At 46.5% G+C, this 17,550-nt stretch overlaps 1 protein-coding gene across 1 annotated transcript in view; it reads left to right on the top strand.

Moving 5' to 3' along the window:
* Positions 1-17,550, top strand: part of LOC121162057 (aminopeptidase O (putative)) — a 261,196-nt gene that overhangs the window by 30,720 nt on the left and 212,926 nt on the right. Inside the window, exon 4 of the mRNA XM_040988871.1 lies at positions 4,686-4,931. Coding sequence (XP_040844805.1) covers positions 4,686-4,931 — 246 coding nt within the window. The remainder of the gene's footprint in view (positions 1-4,685; positions 4,932-17,550) is intronic.

The following is a 17,550-nucleotide window of genomic DNA, read 5'->3' as shown; positions in this document are numbered from 1 at the left end:
CGCTTCTTGCACAGGAACACGTCTGTATTGGGCCACCTTCCCCGAGTTCTGTGGGCCATCCTGCGTTGCTTGTTAGACTCTCCTCATGTCCTCTAGAGGGAAGAAGAGAACTGTAGACACGAGTGGTGTGTGCTGCTTTCCAGTGGGCACAGTTCATGCTCTTTCCCTTCACTGAGATGTGCATCGTCTTCGTTTGGCAAGTGAGGGAGGCCAGACTTTCCGCGTGCGGTCCGGATGCCCTGGAGAGTCTGTTAGAGTCGCACTGCACCTGATACGTACAAGAAGTAAACTCTTTGTGTTAAGCCACTGAAACACTGGGGTTGTTTGTTATACAATACGTCCTAGCTTATCCTGAATTGATACAGAAGCCATTGATTGATTTGATCTCAGGCAGTCTTGATCCAAATATTATCTCATTTAGCCCTAAGATTAAATATGCTTGAACACTAGAAAGGCTGTATTTCTGTTTTATAGTTAAGGATGCTGATACTCAGAGAATAACTTGTCCATGTTCAGTTAACAAAGCCTGGATTCACATCCATGCCTGACTTCTCTGAAGGGACAAGTTAGAGTCTTAACCTGAAAATTTTAAAATCCATGCATCACCACAGTCTATATGCCTTTTTATGCGAAGAGTCTCGGGCGTGGTGCTGTTATAAATGAAGGAGCGTGTGCCTTGTTGGAAGGAATACACAAGTTGAGAACACTGCCTTTGAGCCCGAGGGTGCTGTTCTGACAGGTTGGAGGTGGCTCTGAGCAGAGTGGCCGTTTCCTTGCCTGTCGAGTGAGGACTGCTCTGCTCGGGTTTCTTAGACTGACTTTTCCTGGTGAAGAAGTACTCGGCCGTCCATCTGAAGCTTCAGGGGCAAAGATACGCAGTGGAAAGTGCTGGGCCTTAAGAAGGCCAGGGGAAGGCCATGTAGGAACTTTGCCGTGTGGCCATGTTCCCAGGAGACACAGGGTAGGGGCATGGGCAGAAACCACGACTCTGCTTGCCCAGGAGCAGCTGCAGTGTCTTCTCAATGTTATTCTGAAAGGAGAAGGAAATGGCCAGATCAAGTGGGGATTCTGGGAGGAGATGATGTTGACAGTTCCTGATGGGGTTCAGGGGACAGAATGAATGTGTACTGCTCCTCTCTTGTTACCGAGTACAGACCCAGCTAAGGAGAATCAACATCCAGGTTTTGTTACTGGCAGAAGTTGGCTGGACGGAATGCTTGGTACGTGGTCTCAGTGGGGTAATACTCCCACCTCCACATCAAATGCATTCATCCTCACTCGCCAACCCAACTGGACTGCTACTGCGTCCACAACACAGATGCAGAGCCTGCCGAACCCACAGCAAAGAGCAGGCCTCAAACTACACAGTCCAGGGAGAGTAGACCCAACAAGAGAAAACACAGCATGGCTGAGCCAGTCGGGTGAGCTGGAGAAAGAGGGAAGGCGCCACTCCAGCAAGGTTTTTGTTTTAGGGAGATGGGAGACCGGGGGAATTGAGTTCTTCCCACACTCCCCACCACATCTGATAGACCGTGACTGAATTTCCCCTTCATTTATCAATGTGCCTGTCTATCAGAACTGTACCACTGATAAAATAATGGCTTACATTTGCTTCATCCTGCCCTGGCTGCGTGCCTCAGTGTGTGCTGCCTCCAGCCGTCGGAAAGTGGCTTCGTGTTTTCATCCGTGAGAACTCTGACGCTGTGCTGAGTTTGCCAACAGAGGTGCTCTGAAGTGCCAGTCGCAGCGGTGGGTTTTGCTAATGTTCACATCTGGTCCCTCTTGCTCTCCCCAACCCCTCCGCCCCTTTCTACTGCACACATTCTGAAGACCCACAGTTCAATTTATAGAAATCTAACTTTTAGAGGGGGGCCTCAGATACCACAGGCTTTCATTTGCCTAAAGTGTTCATCTGGGTTCCAGAAATTTGGCCGAAGTGTCGGTCACTGAACTTTTGATCACTGTTCACATGACCTAACTTATGGGAGGAACATTCCGTCTTCCGGCTCTTTTTTCACACTGGCTCCAGTGCATTCTGGGTGAGCATTTTTGTAAGTGCATTAGTTATAAGGCACTCACACACCATAGAAACGTTATGAATTTTATTCAGCTGCAGTGTAACCTTTTTCAGCCACAGGGGGAATCTTTGTACTGTATTCTGTTAACCTCTCAAGTTCTTTGTTGGGGCCATACAGTTCTAAGCATAGCATGGAAACTTGGATAAAGTCCAGAGGAATACATCAAAAATGATTAAAGGCACAGAAAATGGATGCTGTGAAGAAGAAAAGCCATTGAGGTTATTCACTTTAGACAGAACTTGGTGGGGATGAGATCTAATTTAGAATTACAAAAGCATGTGAAAGATTGCTGTGGAAGGAAGATGGATGGGTGCATGGATGACTGTACCTGACTTTACAGAGGTGCAGTGTTCCTGTGCAGAAACAAGGTTGTCGTATGAAGGAAGGCTCATGTAGTTAAGTTGCATAGTCATGGTGCAGAAAAAAAAAACTGAGTTTTGTTTGCTTGTTGATTTGTTTAATGAGAGAGAGAGGAATTTTATTTGCTAGTTCGTTCCTTAAATGCCTACAATGGCGGGGAATAAGGAACGGGTTGTGGCTGGAGCCAGAACCAGGAATTCAATCTAGGTCTGCCGTGTGTCTGGCAGGAGCCCATCACTACTGCCTGGCAGAGTTTGCATTACGAATCAGGATCAGGAACTGAACTTGGGTGCTCTGGGCATCTTATTCCATAGGCTAACTGTCCAATCCAAGGTTGTTCAATTTTAATTAAAGAATGGATCATACAACAGAATTCTTGGATCCTAAGTGTTCAGCTTGATGAGTTTTTGGCAATCATAACCACTCTTAAGCCAGATTCTGACAACCCAGTAATTTCCTTTACAGCCCTTTCACATAAGCTCTTGGCCCCTGCAGCAGCTGCTTTTGTGAGATGGTGTTAGAGATGAGGAGGGGCCCAGATCAGACCTTAGTTACCTAGGCTGAGAACAGCCACTGGAACCTGATTACTGTGTGAGAGCCCACAAGTGGCTCTCCTGACACCATTTCCATTCTCACTGGGAAACTTACTGGTCTCCTTTGCACGTGGCTTGGTTGACTTTAATTTCTGCATTTTTTCCACGCCTTTCCCTCCACCCCCCCCCAGGCTTTGATCATGGCAAATCATGCTCATTCTTGCAACCAGAATAATCTAACATGTTTGGAAAGCTTTTCCAAAGAGGACTTACTATTATAACATAGTGTATACCTGTGAAAATGCGTTAGAGAAAGATATTGCTGTGGTGAATTCAAGCAATGGCCATTTTCACTGTGATCTAATTGGTGTGCCAGTGCGGTACTAGTCATTGGGTAGATGCTGCAACCTTTCAGTTCTGTGTTTACCAACTACCACTGGCACCCACTTTCTCCATGAGATAGAGTCATCAATTCAGAGACTTTGGCCCAAGGTCAATATCCCATTTTCTTCCTTTCTTTTCGCCTCATCCTGGCAGAAGTTTTTATGGCTCTCCAAGGATGGAATATCGTTGGTCTGGAAGCCGTATTCTGTTTACCACACCAGTGAAAGGCGAGGCTTCCGAAAGTAACCCTCTGGGTCTTCTTAGCTGGCCTTGCGTGGGTGGAAGTCACTTGGTGAATTTGGAGGGCAGTTGCTGTTACAGGCTGCCCTGCTAATGTTCTAACACGTGCTGGTACTCTTTAAGATTTTTTTCAGTGTTCACTGTGAGTCCAGTAAGCGTTTATAGTTAGAATTACAATTTATAATTTAAAATTAGAGGGGTTCTCCATTGTGTTGGAATAAAGACTTGTTAACAGGTGAAAAAACAGTGGTCCCTTTGATGTAGTTTTCTTTGGGTTGATAAGTTCTTCGGAGGCCTGTGAGTCAGGTTCTAGGAATTCCCTTTCAGCCTCGCCTTTGTCGGAATAACTGCCAGTGGTCAGATGGTGCAGGCTGTGCTCTGGTCTGTTTTCCCTTAAAAGGTTGATTTGGTTAAATTTGTACCAAACATGGATTTGGGAAGACACTAGCACAAAAGTGCCTCTGTGTTCTTTAATGGCAACCTCTGATGGACTGTATAAAGAATCCCGAGGTAACTTTTCAGTAAAATGAGTTGTGTTCTTTGGATAAGTTTGAACCTGTGGCTGCCGTGTGGTCCATGTTCTATTGGAGTCCAAAGCTTTCATTCTAGGAAATTTCAGAATGGGGTCGCAGGATTGTCGCATCCTGTCTGAATCTTCTTTGATATGGTCGAGATTGTTTATTTTTTCTCCTGTGGTGATATTTGAAAGTATGTCACTGACAGCAGCAATTATTTCTGTTTTGATGAGAATTTATTTGGTTGTTTTGGGTCTAGTCTACCCCCACCCCACCCATAGTTTATGCTAAAACATTTTATCACTTTCACTTAAGTTGAAGCTACCCAATCGACTTAGGAACATCAGTAAGTATTGTGATTTTGTTGTTGTTGTTGTTGTTGTTTTTAATTCACTTACTGCTTCACAGAAATAGACAAGCTGAGAATTCACATGAACAGTGTTTGCTTATGAGCCTGTCTGAACCACCGTCTGCTTAAAGTTGTCCATGTCTACTAGAATCCCTCACCACCAGGGCAAGCGGTATAAACATGATTTACCAATAAGTACATCTATTTATTTCATGTTGTTCCCCAGATGTGTTGGTGTTTGCGGTCACATGGAATACCCCTGCCGCTTTCAGAATGCGACTGCCACCACTCAGAAGGTCATTCCACATAGAGTCTTTGCCCCAGTGTGCCTCAAGGGTGCCTGCCAAGAGACCCTCCTGCAGCTGCTCCCTCCCTGCCTCTCAGCAGCACATTCTGTCCTGGGAACACACCCGTTCTCCCGCCTGGATGTCCTCATCGTCCCTGCCAACTTTCCGAGTCTAGGGATGGCCAGGTACGTTGCTCTGTTGTGCCACTTGCAGTACATGCTTGGACTATTTCTCGCTTTCCTGGAGCCCTCTTGGGGCCATTCTGTGTGATTGACATGGGAAGACCACAGTTGTTTAGGCTGGAACGTTTCATTGCTGCCTTGAGGGACAGAATACAGGTAGATGCCACCATGTAACGAGTCCTTGGATCTCTTTGGCTCAACTCAGACTTGCCTTGAAAATAAGAAGCTTACATTGCTGCTGGGACTAAAAGCATCATACTGCGTCCCCAGGGTGATGGATGTTGGATCGTGGCTGATCAGGGGCTGTTAGCTTAGGTGATGAGAGCATAATGCTAATGAGTCCAAGGTCATAGCGTTAGGCTCTGGGCACAGTAACATGACCCAATCCCCAGGCTGCAGGCTGTTCACCTAATCCTGACCAGCTGTCTCATCCATTCTCACCACTGGTCACAAGAGCAAAAACTCAGAAGCCTCCCTGTCAGAGAGACTGTGGATGGATCAGTGTAAATCCATTCCCACTGCTCAGAAAAGCAACTAAAAGCAGGTGGCTTACTGCCAGGGCTGGGGGCGGGGGCACTGGCTTGTCTTGTTGTGATTTTTTTCATTTGTTTCTTTTTAAACAGTAAATGCATTGTGCTTACTGTGTCTTGGTTGGTTTCTGTAGAAAATTGAGACCTACAGGTTGAACCTTATTCCTAGGATTTGGTTAGCTAAAAATCACCAGTTAATGCCACGATTCCCTTAGTAATGAGTGGCTGTGTTGTCCTGAGAAAAGATAAGCGAGTGTGGTCTGAATTTTTCTTGGTTGTACTTCTATTTGGAAATCTTAATTATTAACAGCAAATATGCTTGACTAAGGATGGGAAAAGGAAACTCATCAAAACATGTGACTTTGGAGCTTTTCCCTATTAGTCAAGGAAATTTCTGCTGCCAATTAATTTCCATGCTTTCGAACAGCTGTCATTTGTGGTGTTTTCCCTGAAAACTGCACACATTCTTAGTAAAAATCCATGAGTAGAAAAGAACTGACCAGAACATTGAGCTTTTGATCTTTACTACATGCATGTATTTTTTTTAAAAAAAAAAAAAAAAAGGAAAGCTAGCTGGCTCGCCTTAATCCTTGTGGAGGTCTGAGAAAGTCATTTAGGCTGATTTTTATCCTATATTTATGAAGATAATGGGAATGTAGAAAGCAGGATAATTATAGATATTTGGTTCTCTACATCATATAATTGTCTTGGATGTCTATATATAGAATTTGCCTTAACAAGGGGGCTTCTCTGGTGCCTTTGAAGAGCCTGCTGGACTTAATTTCAGCAGCATTATTGGTGAAGAAAGGATTGTTCATTAAATGTTTCTCATTTGTACGCAGTTTTTGAGGGGCCCTGTTTATTTGGGAGTTTTTAGTGCTTTATGAGAGCACGTTTGCTAACAGTTCCAAGTCGTGGCCCGAGGGAACTGTGGCCAGAACACTTCACCTACGGCAGCCTTGTTCTCGGCTGCTCCTTCCTGACACCAGTCTGCCAAAACCAGAACCTGCTGACCTGCAGGCCATTCTATAAAGTGCTCCATTTCAAGTTTGCATGCCCAAGCAGGTAAGCTCTGTGCTTACTACTTAAAAAAAAAAAAAGATATTTAAAGGGATTTTAAACCTGCTTAACTCTGTATTTTTTAAATAATAAGGCAAAGTATCCTAAGGACAAATAGTACTGGGCACAAATGTCAGAAAAAAAATTGACAGTGACTATCACTGAGCAACAAGACTGCTTTTATGCTTAAAAGTGGAGCACTGCACATTTAAAAATTTGTGGTTGGTTGTCAAATATCCTTTTCTTTTTTCTTCCTTGTTAGTCTGTGGAAATAAAGTGTGTCCAGTCTCGATGTTTTCCTGGGCTTCATGGCTACTCGCTGTCTTTGAACAGCGCCAAGGGGATTGTGGTATCTTCCACTGCCAGTTGAGGTGGGGAAGCAGGGTGGGGGTGGGGAAGACGTTTTGTTTTTCCAAACCCTGACTTAAATTGATTCCACTTGCTTGGCTTGACTCTCTGGGGAGCCCAACACCTTGAGCCACATGCAGCCGAGTGGGGTTTATGGCTCAGCCTGGCTACTGGGACCCTGCTGCTTTATTTATGGACAAGGCTTTGCTCACAGAATGTCAACAATGACAGACTTGGAAGTCAACTCTGTTCCCTAAACAGAACTAGAGAAACCCTAAGGCTAGGAGGAACCATCCAGAAGGACCTCCTCACTGGACGTTGCCACTCGCCTGTTACGATACGCTGAGAGATCAAAGGATTTCTTGGTGAATGGCATGGTTCTTTCCGAAACTCATGTTTTAGAAACATGTATGCAAGGTCACAAATTCCACACTTCTGAATTTCTTCATTGGAATGAATACCATTTTATACCACACGCACATTATTTTTTTTTTGGGCAAATGACACTCAACAACCACACACGCACCAAAATGGCTAAATTAACCTTAGCCATGTTTGACGGTTTTTTTTATAGTTTTTTTAAAATTCTAAGCTATATACATAAATAATTTCACTGTGTTTTAAAAAATCATAAATCACAAATTTGCACAAGCTGAAAACTCTTCTCTGACTGTTTGTGGGCCTGGTTCTGAAATTTCTGTGGCATGTACAACTGGAATGGTAAATAATAGTGTGCTAGAATTAGGAGTGTTTCTTCAGACATAGCAGAGAGTTAGAACTTTTGTCAACGTGGCTGCATGGTTTTAGTCCCCTTTGAATGTGATGGCAGCCGTCCCTTACCCACCCACGCATGCTGCCCCCCTCGCTTCCTGAATTATTGTTGCTGGAGAGATGCTTGCATTCTATTCTGATTCTGAAGAAAAAAAAATCACTAGCTTGCTTTAAAGATGCTGTGTTGACCATGTCATCCCCACATTCCCCCTCATTTGGTACCTTTGCACTTCCTGTTTTATTTATTATTTTTGCTTCCCATAAAGACAGAATCTGCTATAAGAATCGTGGACAATACACTTCTGGGATTGCGTGTTCTTGCCGTCTCTCTGAGGATCTGAATGCATTTTAAGTGACTCTGAGGTATAGAAGAGCTCTCTTCCCAATGCTACAATTCATATGTAATCATATTCTGCCGTTTTCATCGTGTCTTTTTTATGCCCTCCGTGTCTCGGGCAGGGATTGAGTGACAAGCAGAATTTCCTAAGTACTGGGGGCTCCACAAGAGGAGCTCCTCACCGTAACGCGCCCACTCCATTGCAGGAACGTCCGGCCACAGACTCCCGGCAGGCCCTCGCACATGAACCCCCTTCTCCCTGTGGGTGTGCAGGGAACGCTTGGCCTCATCCCCGTCTTTCAGCAGTCCATAGCTTCCTAATGAAGTGGGCAGAATCACCTTGATGTGCAAAGATGATCGTTTAAACTTTTTTTTTTTTCCCCTCTGTATTTGAATATCAAGAATCTCCTGTATTTTTTTTTTCTGGAGTGATTTTCTAGTTTTAGGTTACAGGAGTTTTAAAAGCCCTATGCTTTACAACTCTGTGTCCCAGCTTGACTGTTCCGTTGTAGCTTCATTCCTGGTCCCGCTGGGAAAATTGGATGCAGGGGAAGGGAGTGACAACAGAGTGGTTGATGCTAGGTGACAAATGGTGCTTTCAGCTTTTTCCTGCTTTTCTGTTATTAAGATAACTTGATTCTTTGTTTCAGTATTTATTTATTTATTTGAAAGACGTAGAGGAAAAGAAAGTAAAGAGAAAGAGAGAGAGAACAAACAGACCCACCATCCACAGGTTCACTCCTCAAATTGCCGCAACAGCCAGCTCCAACAATTCCAACAGTTACAGCCACTTGGGAAGTGAACTAGCAGACACTAGATCTTTATCTCTTCCTTCTCTCTGTAGATCTGACTTTCCAATAAAAATAAATATGTCTTTGTTTTTTAAAAATGAGCAAGTTACCAGAAAATGGCCATGATCACGTTGGTGCCCCTCCTCGGCAGGCAAGGGTTATGGTCGTACTTGTGTGAAGTGTTGAATGCACAATGCGCATCTCCTCCCGTGACTGTCACCAGAACTTGACTGGCTTAGCAGCTGCTGTCTTTACACAGAATCCTCCATTCCTGGGGCTTCCCAAGCACCCTGCGTTTGCAGAGGAGGAAGTCTCAGATAACCATTGGATCTTCCGTGCAAACTTTGTTGATACAGTAGGTCATAGGGAAAGAAACAGTGTTTTTAAGTTTGCACATCTTAGCTTTTGAGGGTTTTTTTTAAGTTTATTTTATTTTTATTGGAAAGTCAGATATACAGAGATATATAAAGAGACAGAAAGGAAGAGCTTCTGTCTGATGACTCACTCCCCAAGCGGCCGCAACAGCTGAAGCCGTGCTGATCTAAAGCCAGGAACCAGGAGCTTCTTCCGGTCTCCTACACGGGTGCAGGGTCCCAAGGCTTTGGGCCACCCTTACTGCTTTCCCAGGCCACAAGCAGGGCGCTGGATGGGAAGCAGGGCATCCAGGGTACAAACTGGCGCTCATCTGGGATCCCAGAGCATTCAAGGCTGGGCTACCACGCCAGGCCCGAGGGGTTTTTTTTTTTTTTAAGACTAAACAAAAAATATTCAATTGACAGATGAAGACATAGAGAAATAATGATCAATTCCATAAATATCCTCAACACCGTTTACAGTAGAGAATAACTATCAGGCTCTGTTATACTCACAGCTTGTTCTTGAAAGATTTGATTGTGCAATAAAAGACTTCTGAATGCTTAGACTAGTTCCTGACTGTTGCATGTACAATTTTCTTAAGTACCTCAATTTGCAAATAAATGGTGTGCAGGTACATGCCCAAGAATGAATGCAACCAGCTTTCCCCTCCGCCCTCTCCTCCTGGGGTTAGACAGGGGTGTTGTCCTGTTTATTCTTATCTCTCAGCCAATGTGTAATAGGATAAGCAAAACCCTACATGCTGGTACAAAGGGCCTGTTGTTTCCAGCCTTCTAATTGTGCTCCTTCTCTGCCGGGGGAAGGAAACAGTCATAAATTTCTGTCATTATCTTAAGTAGCAAGGCTCCACAGCTTTGGAAATTTTTCTTTGCTTGTTCTTTGTTAGCTGCTACGTGAATTTTTGATCTCCCAAAGCCAAACCAGCACACTGTCAGGCCGTCCTTCTGTGGCCGTGGGGAAATGTGGGCCCCTGGTTTTAGGGCAGGATGCAGCCGTAGTGACTCCTTCCCTCAGGAATCAGATCCTTGAGCCTCAAATTAGCGTGCCTTTCACTTCACCACGACCGACCCACAGCTCCTCTGCTTTGTCTGATGGGCCACGTCTTTCGGGTTTGCATGTATTTTGCTCTTTGTTTTTTTTTTTTTGTTTTTTTGTTTGTTTGTTTGCCTTCGACTATAATCAGTCCTCAAATTTCTTTCTGCATGCATTGTATTAAAAGTATTTTCAAGTGTCATTCCTTTCACTGCTTTCCAGTGGAACTCTTGGAACAGGTGGGTGTGAGTGGTACCAAGGCGCTCGTACTGTCCTCTCTGCTTCATTTTCGTCTGTAAAATTTTAATCTCTTGTTTGCTGGCAACCCTGCTGTTGCTGTAGAGACGAACAAACAGAATGAGTCATGAGGAACAAGGCGCATGCCAGGTGATTCATGCCCCCCAGCCGCATCCCTTTTGTTGCTTTCTTTGCGTCCAGTTCCTCCATTTTGTCTTCTGCTTCTGGTTTCCTTGTGGGGACACCTATTTGACTCTCTCCTTTCTGCCGTGTTTTGGTTCCTTCCTGCAAGACTGACTGTTATTTGCACAGTGCTGGTCACCTAGGCCTTTCAGAGTCCCTGCCTGTGACCAGTTTTCGAGTGTTGATAATCCGAGAGTGGGGTCGGTAGTGAGAATCTGTGTGTGTGTCCCATTGTCTACAGTGTAGGTATAGGAGGATGTATGATGCCATCAAGTCACTCAGAGCCTGGGAGTCACAGGGATAAGTGAAATGACATTCTGGGGGTTCTGACATGGCCAAGATCTACCAGTAGCAGTCTCAGGCCTGAAAGCTTCTCCTGGAAGTCATAGCTTCAGTGTGATTGAAGACAGACAGGCTGGAGGTCAGCAGGCAGCGTGGACTGGCTTTGCAGCAAGAGAGAGAAGCTGAGCACCAGATGGATGACAAGGGACACATGAGAGCTTTGCAGCCAGGCGCGCGCTCTTTTCCACTGAGTAACAGGCCAATTGAACTCAGCAGCTTTTGGCATAGCCAGAACCCTCCTCTTGCCATCCAGCAGCTGTGTTGCCTGTCAGATGCAGGAGTAACATTTTATCATCATTATGCCATGAGTGCTCACTCTGTGAAAGATTACGCTTAAGTGTTTTGTGTTCTTTGAACTGCTCTCCGCACACACGGCCTGACAGTCCTACATTCGGAGAACACTGCCGGGGCCATCCTTCAAGAGAAGTTGTCAGACCTTTGAAAGGCCTTCCTGAGGCAATCATCCCTCCACCACCATTTGCAATCTCTCTCTGTTCAGGTATTCATAAGCCCTAATCTCTTCCAGTCCTTGAGCCTGGCCAGGTTGGCCTTGTAGCACCACCTTGCCGTTTTCCAAGTGTAAAGAAAAGACTTTCCCCACTCTTCTTTCTACTTATTTCTCTCCAGAAGCACCGTGGTGTAAGAGAACTCCTGGAGCGACAAAAACAGAAAACAAACAAAAAACCCACAGTGGAGTTTATGTACAAATTTGCTTGTGTTGAGCTAGTCCCAATCTTGTGAGCTTTTCGTCCTTGAACCACTACACAGAAGGCGCAAGCACAGGCAGCCGCTGGCCTACCTAATGGACTCGTGTGTGTGTGTGTGTGTGTGTGTGTGTGTGTGTGTGTGTGTGTGTGTGTGTGATTCTTTAAAGAGCAGACACTTCAGAACAGCAACTCTGAAAATCGTTGTCCAGCAGGGCATGCTGTGCGAAGGGCTCCATGCTGTGGGACCACTGCTGCTGTGTCACGGCTGAGCTGCAGTTCGGACCAGGGTTCCTCTCTGACCCATACAGGCCTGCTTGCAGCAAGGCAGCAAGTGGACAAGAATTGTTTGTTGCTTTGTCTCACCTCTAAAATGCTGCTGGGAGAGGATCTCAGCTACTTTTTTCCTAAAAGGAAGTGCTCATCCAGTTGTATTAAACAACCATAATATAAGGAAACATCCTTTAAAAAAAATGAATTGGGACGGGTTATGGTGATGCCATTTGGGATGTTAGCCACATTCCACGTCCGTTCCAGCTCTTCTGGATGTGATGTAGCTTCCTGCGAACGCATCCTAGCAGATCATGACACAACAAGGGAGAACCTGATGGGGTTTTATCCCGCCTTTGGCCAGTCCTGCTGAGTGAACCAGCAGATGGAGAAGTCAGTCTCTTTCTCATTCTGACTTTCAGGTAGATGAAAATAAGCACTGTGTTTGTTTTTCTTTTAAATGAATCACTTAAAAAATTGGCGGCTGTGGGATTTGAGGGTGCGTTACAAAAATCCCCTCTGCTCTAACACCAGGGCGAAGCTTAGATTAGAACATGTTCTAGTTCTTGGTTAAGTAGCCATGCTATATATATAGCAGTGATTCCTCATACAGTCTAGACAGTGTTCCCAGAAGAGAGAATGCCAAATCTACCCTCACTGAACAAACCCAGTGGGCCCCCCATCTTCCCCAGCTAGCTTGCTGAAAATAGCTGCCTCCCCATGCTTCTCACCACAGAATAGAACCTTGTTCCCGGCAGTGCATGACAGTAGGGCTCCCCAGCCAAGGCTCAGGGTAAGAGAGGAGCAGAAGCCCTGTGAGCCTGGCACCCACTTTGGGCCCTTGTCCCTTCGAAGCTGTGGTTAGCAGAGATGGGGGGAGCGGAGTTAGAGTTTTGTCTCCTGAGAGGACTCCCGAGAACCTCCCCGGCCCCACCCCCAGGCCCCAAGACTGGCGCTTCTCTTTGGGAGTTAGCTGCAATTTCTGGCTGTTCCTCAGACTTGGACAACTTGTGAACATCCTGTTGAAAACTGGCCGTTGGCAAGGGACAGGTGGCTCAGGCCAGGGATCTCATTCAGTGAGCACACGTCAGTGGGCAGGTGTGATACGTGCTGCTGCTGAAGTGGCCACAGGAAATAATGAAACCTTTCACCAAAATCAGGGTTTTCTAAAGTGGGTTTCAAGTAAGACTAGTTTTCTGGAATGCTAGTAATGTGCGAAAAGGAACTCTGGGTTAATTGGTTTAGGAAATGAATGGATTAAATAAAGTTAAAAGGGATTCTTGGCTGGAGGGCTTTTAAGAAAGCCTTTGATATCCTGATTATTCTGATTTCAGATCCTAATGTATCAGTATTTGTTTAACCCTGAGCCAGCACACACTGTGTACTCTTCCTTAGTATTGGGCCTGGGGATTCCCCCTATACAGTGAGCCTTTGTGGGACCATTGCCATTTTAAAATGCGCGTGCACGCGCACACACACACACACACACACATGCGCGCAAGCGCTTTGGGAAATGGTTCTATTCAGAAATCCAACTGTGCACTGTGCAGCTTGCTGTGGCTTTGCACAGTCCTTCCCTCAATGGCAAGTGAGGCCTTGCATGGGTTAGGCTTGGGCAGGTCTTGCTGCACAGAAGTAAGGGAACGTAGACCTTGTCCTCAGGAGGCTCACTGCTGAGTGCAGAGTCCCATATATTTTGGATTCCCAGACCGTGTGAGCAGGCACCCCCTCCACCTGTTATGTGTATTTATTTCTGAGTATGGTGTTCCTGTATGAGATATGCTATGAAATACACAGAAAGACAGAAAATGTGAAAGTGAACGGAAAAAAAAATTCCAAAACTAAAAATCTTATCATTTTCTCTCTTCAGCCCAAGGGATCAGCTTATGCCCATGTGTTCCCATGTGATCCTGCTGCTGCTAAGGGTGCCATGTGAATGGTGCAGGGAATGCGTGTGGTATCTGGGCAGGTCAGTGTCTCCTGGGAAGCTTGTACACGCTGCATGTCCTGCCAGCCTCGTCTCTCAGGGGAGAATGCCAGCCAGGGGAAGGGGTTGGGACGTGTGGGTTAGTGAATGGTAAAAGCTCCCTGGCCATGCGGCCTGCTCATCTGTTACCTGCCCCCCAGGCGCTGCCAGTCACTGCCAGTCCTAAGCTAGACTCCAGGCCAACCCTGGCCTCCCTGTCTGACTTTACTGGGGGCAGTAATTGGGGGGGGGGGTGTGACTTAGGAGAGCCTGCAGAGCATCTTAAAGCCCTAAACATTCCTTGACTTAATTAGGTTAGTTTTATTTTGAGCAGAAGTGGGAGTGATTCAGTTTCTTTCAGCCATTTTACCCGTGTGTATTTTTTTTTTTTTTAATGTAAGAGCTGGGCGGTGTGTGAGACTCGGACTTGCTCGCATTCCTTGGGAAGCTAGGGAACAGTAGGTGTTTAAATGTGACACCAGTTTCAGAAGGGGCCACAGTTCACTCTAGTTAAAGAATCCTCAGACCTCAGGGCAGGGGGCCCCTTTCCTTTCGTAACGAGTGTGCAGAAGGGCCTCTGTGGAGGCTGCACTGCCTCACAGACAGTTCTGTGCGTGTGCAAGCCTTCCGTCTTGATGCTCTCTGCGCATCACCGCACTGCCTCCCCGCTTAGACTCTCCTCGGCTAGCGGCTAACCTGCCCCCTCTCCCCATCTCTCTCTCTCTCTGTCTGTATCTCTTTCAGCCTTCAGTTATCTCCATGTGCAAGCTAATAAGTTGTGCTTACATATGTTTGAACAGTTGTCAGGCTTGTCCTCTGCTCAAACTGTGCCTTAGCTTAAAGCAAACAACAGCAGAGAACTCAGGTAGGGAGTGGATGAAGACATCTCAGTTGCGCCTGCAGGTGGTATTGTTTTGACCCTGACAGTCAGTTTTAAACGACCTGTCAAACACCTTTGTGTGCTTCTGGGCACTCCCACCTGGAAGGTATTATACCCCCTAAGCTTTATGTGTCCCAGCAGGCAGGCAGCGGCCCGTGGATTTTGTTTTCATCGGTGGAGGGTTAATGCACGCATGGCAGGACTTGACTGAAAGGGCCCAGCCACAAATGCTATTTGTATTGAATTCTGATTTTTCTTCTCCTGTGTCCTTCCCTTCCCTGCCTGAGACTCCCTTTCTGCCTGGACTCCTTCCACCTCCCACCACCAGCCAGTTCACCACTCCTCCCTGTCCCCCCTCTTCCCCTTTGGCGTCAAACTGTTGGCTCTCTGGCTTTGATAATTTCCGTGCAGAGCTGCAAGCAATCAGGAGATTGTGGGCCCCAGAGCTCAGCTGGGGATGCTGCCTGGTAGGGGGCTTAGGCCCCAGGCCACTGCACAAAACCACGCACACAAAGCCTGCCCTGCCCCCCATGCCTGTTCTGGTAACCACTTGGTATGCACGCCCCTTAAGGTGGCACCCACACAGCCTGTACCGCCTCGGACACCTCTTCAGGAATGGCTCTGACCTTTGCTGTCTGGCCCAGGGTTACCTTTGTTGAAGTTGTCTGTGTTTTATCTTTCCATGTATGGAGTCTCCTCCTTTGATCTTGAAGCTCATACGTGTTTGTCCCAGGAAGGAAGGCTGAGGAGAACAAATGGACAGATGAAAAAAGGAACCCGTTGAATTGAGCTTCATGCCCAGTACTGTACTTGGATGCTTTCGAGTTACTGGAGGGACTGGTGAAGGCTCTTTCCCCAGGGAGCACCTCTTGCTTGGCTTCCATGCTTAGACCCCAGTGTGTCGAGGGAGATCTGTGTTGTACAGTCAGCCCTCTCTATGTCTGTGGGTTTAGCATCCGTGGATGTAACCAGCTATGAACTGTGCAGTGCAGTTAGGCCTACAGTGATTGTTTATTGGGCGTGTGCAGGTCCCCCATTCCCTTCCCGCTTTGTCATTATTTCCCAGATAAGACAGTGTAACTCTTTATATAGTGTTTGTGTTGTGTTAGGTTTTACAAGTAACTTAGAATTCAAAGGAGGATGTGTGTAGGTTATAGGGAAGTACTGTGTGATTTTTCTATATGGAGGACTTGTGCATTCTAGGTTTTAGTATTGTTCTACAACTCCCCAAAGCCGGTTGGAAGAACTGTAGTAGAACCCCAAAACTCAGTCTGCTCACCTGACGCACAGCAGCACTGGGGTGGTGGGGGAGAGAGGAGTTCATTTGCAGTGCAAAGAGCAAGGAGTTGGGCAACTGTGGCCCAGTCCCCAGACTCCCTGAAGGGCGAAGGGCGGTGGTCTTACCAAAGTGCAGCTTGAATGGTATGTGATCAGCACATGAGCTTGCCTTTTCCTAGAACGGACCAGCAACAGGAAGTCAGTGTGTTTCAAAGATGCTGGATTTGTAAGGCAGTCTCTGGCCCTCTGGATTCTGTGGGTCCACTGGCTAACTGTTGCCTTGTTTGATTGAGGCATGAAGTTCCTGCAAAACATGGAGTCTAGCAGTACAATGTTCGCTGTAGAGAAGATAGTTGAGTTTTGGAGTCCTACGGGACTGGTCTTAGTTTTGTACCACTGCCTTCATGTAATGAGTTGATCTTTAGTAAGTAGTTGACTGATAATCACCACAGTGGAGATAGGAGAGGTTGAGGCCTGACAAAGTCTACACCAAAGGCATTAAGGATGCGGGCTCAGTTTCCATGTCTGAGGATGAGTTTCTGGAACCAGTCCTCCATGATAAAGAGGAATGACTGCATTTCCAATGGTGGAGATGAAAGAAAGGCACTCACCAAATGTACAGCTTCCTTGCCATACCGTGATTTCTCCAGTTTCTGTAGAAACAGTCCCAGACCTAGGTATTTCCCTCTCGATGGAAGCTGTCACCAGCAGTGTGTTCCATTGTTCGTCATCCTACAGAGATGTGTATCAAGGGGACGGGCTGAAATCCCACCTGGGACCCAAGGGGAAGACCAGTGCTGCCAGCCGGGCTTCCCAACCCTCAGGGACCTTGCCTAAGGTAGATGCTGCCGTCTCCCTGCCAGGAACACTAATTGTGGGCACTTGGGGAAGGCAGTAGCAGATGGGAGCTGTGTCTCTCTGCCTCTTCAATAAATAATAAATTCCAGGAACACAGACACAGGTATGGCATCCTGGCACCATTTATTCCAAGATGGTTGAGTTGGGTTTTACTTATCTTCCCTCCCCCCGCCCCACTGGTCTAGAGACCACTTGGATGTTTGTAACATCACTGTGGATCAACTTAAAATGAGCTGCTGTAGATTGGTTGACTCTCAAGTCCTACCTGCAGTTCTTACAGCAGGGTCAGACCAAAGAATGAGACCCACAGGCCTGATGTGCCCCGTCCCTGAGGGACCTCAGCACTGGGAAGGGAACCAGTGGCGATGAGTCAGTCCGACGATGCCTGGATTCTCTCCTTTCTAGTCTTCAGATTTTTTTTGCAGGGTTATACCACCTGACTCTCCACTCACCCTATAATTTTCAGAGTGTTCTCAGATATATGTCCTTTCGTCCTCACAAACAAGCTTCATTCCCTTCCGTGGCCTAGCCGAGCTCATGGCAGCCAGCCCTGCTCTGGCTCTCAGCAACCTGGGCTGAGACCTGGAAGTCCTGCCACTCAGAAAGCCATTCTTGTGCCTTGTCTTTGCTCCGAGTGTCCACCGGGCATGGCAGGCTTTGC

Source organism: Ochotona curzoniae, unplaced genomic scaffold (assembly GCF_017591425.1).
Source record: "Ochotona curzoniae isolate NIBS_2020 unplaced genomic scaffold, NIBS_Ocur_1.0 contig_50, whole genome shotgun sequence".
NCBI classification, from domain to species: domain Eukaryota; kingdom Metazoa; phylum Chordata; class Mammalia; order Lagomorpha; family Ochotonidae; genus Ochotona; species Ochotona curzoniae.
The sequence above is the reverse complement of the archived record's forward strand: the minus strand, read 5'-3'. Positions and strand labels throughout refer to the sequence as shown.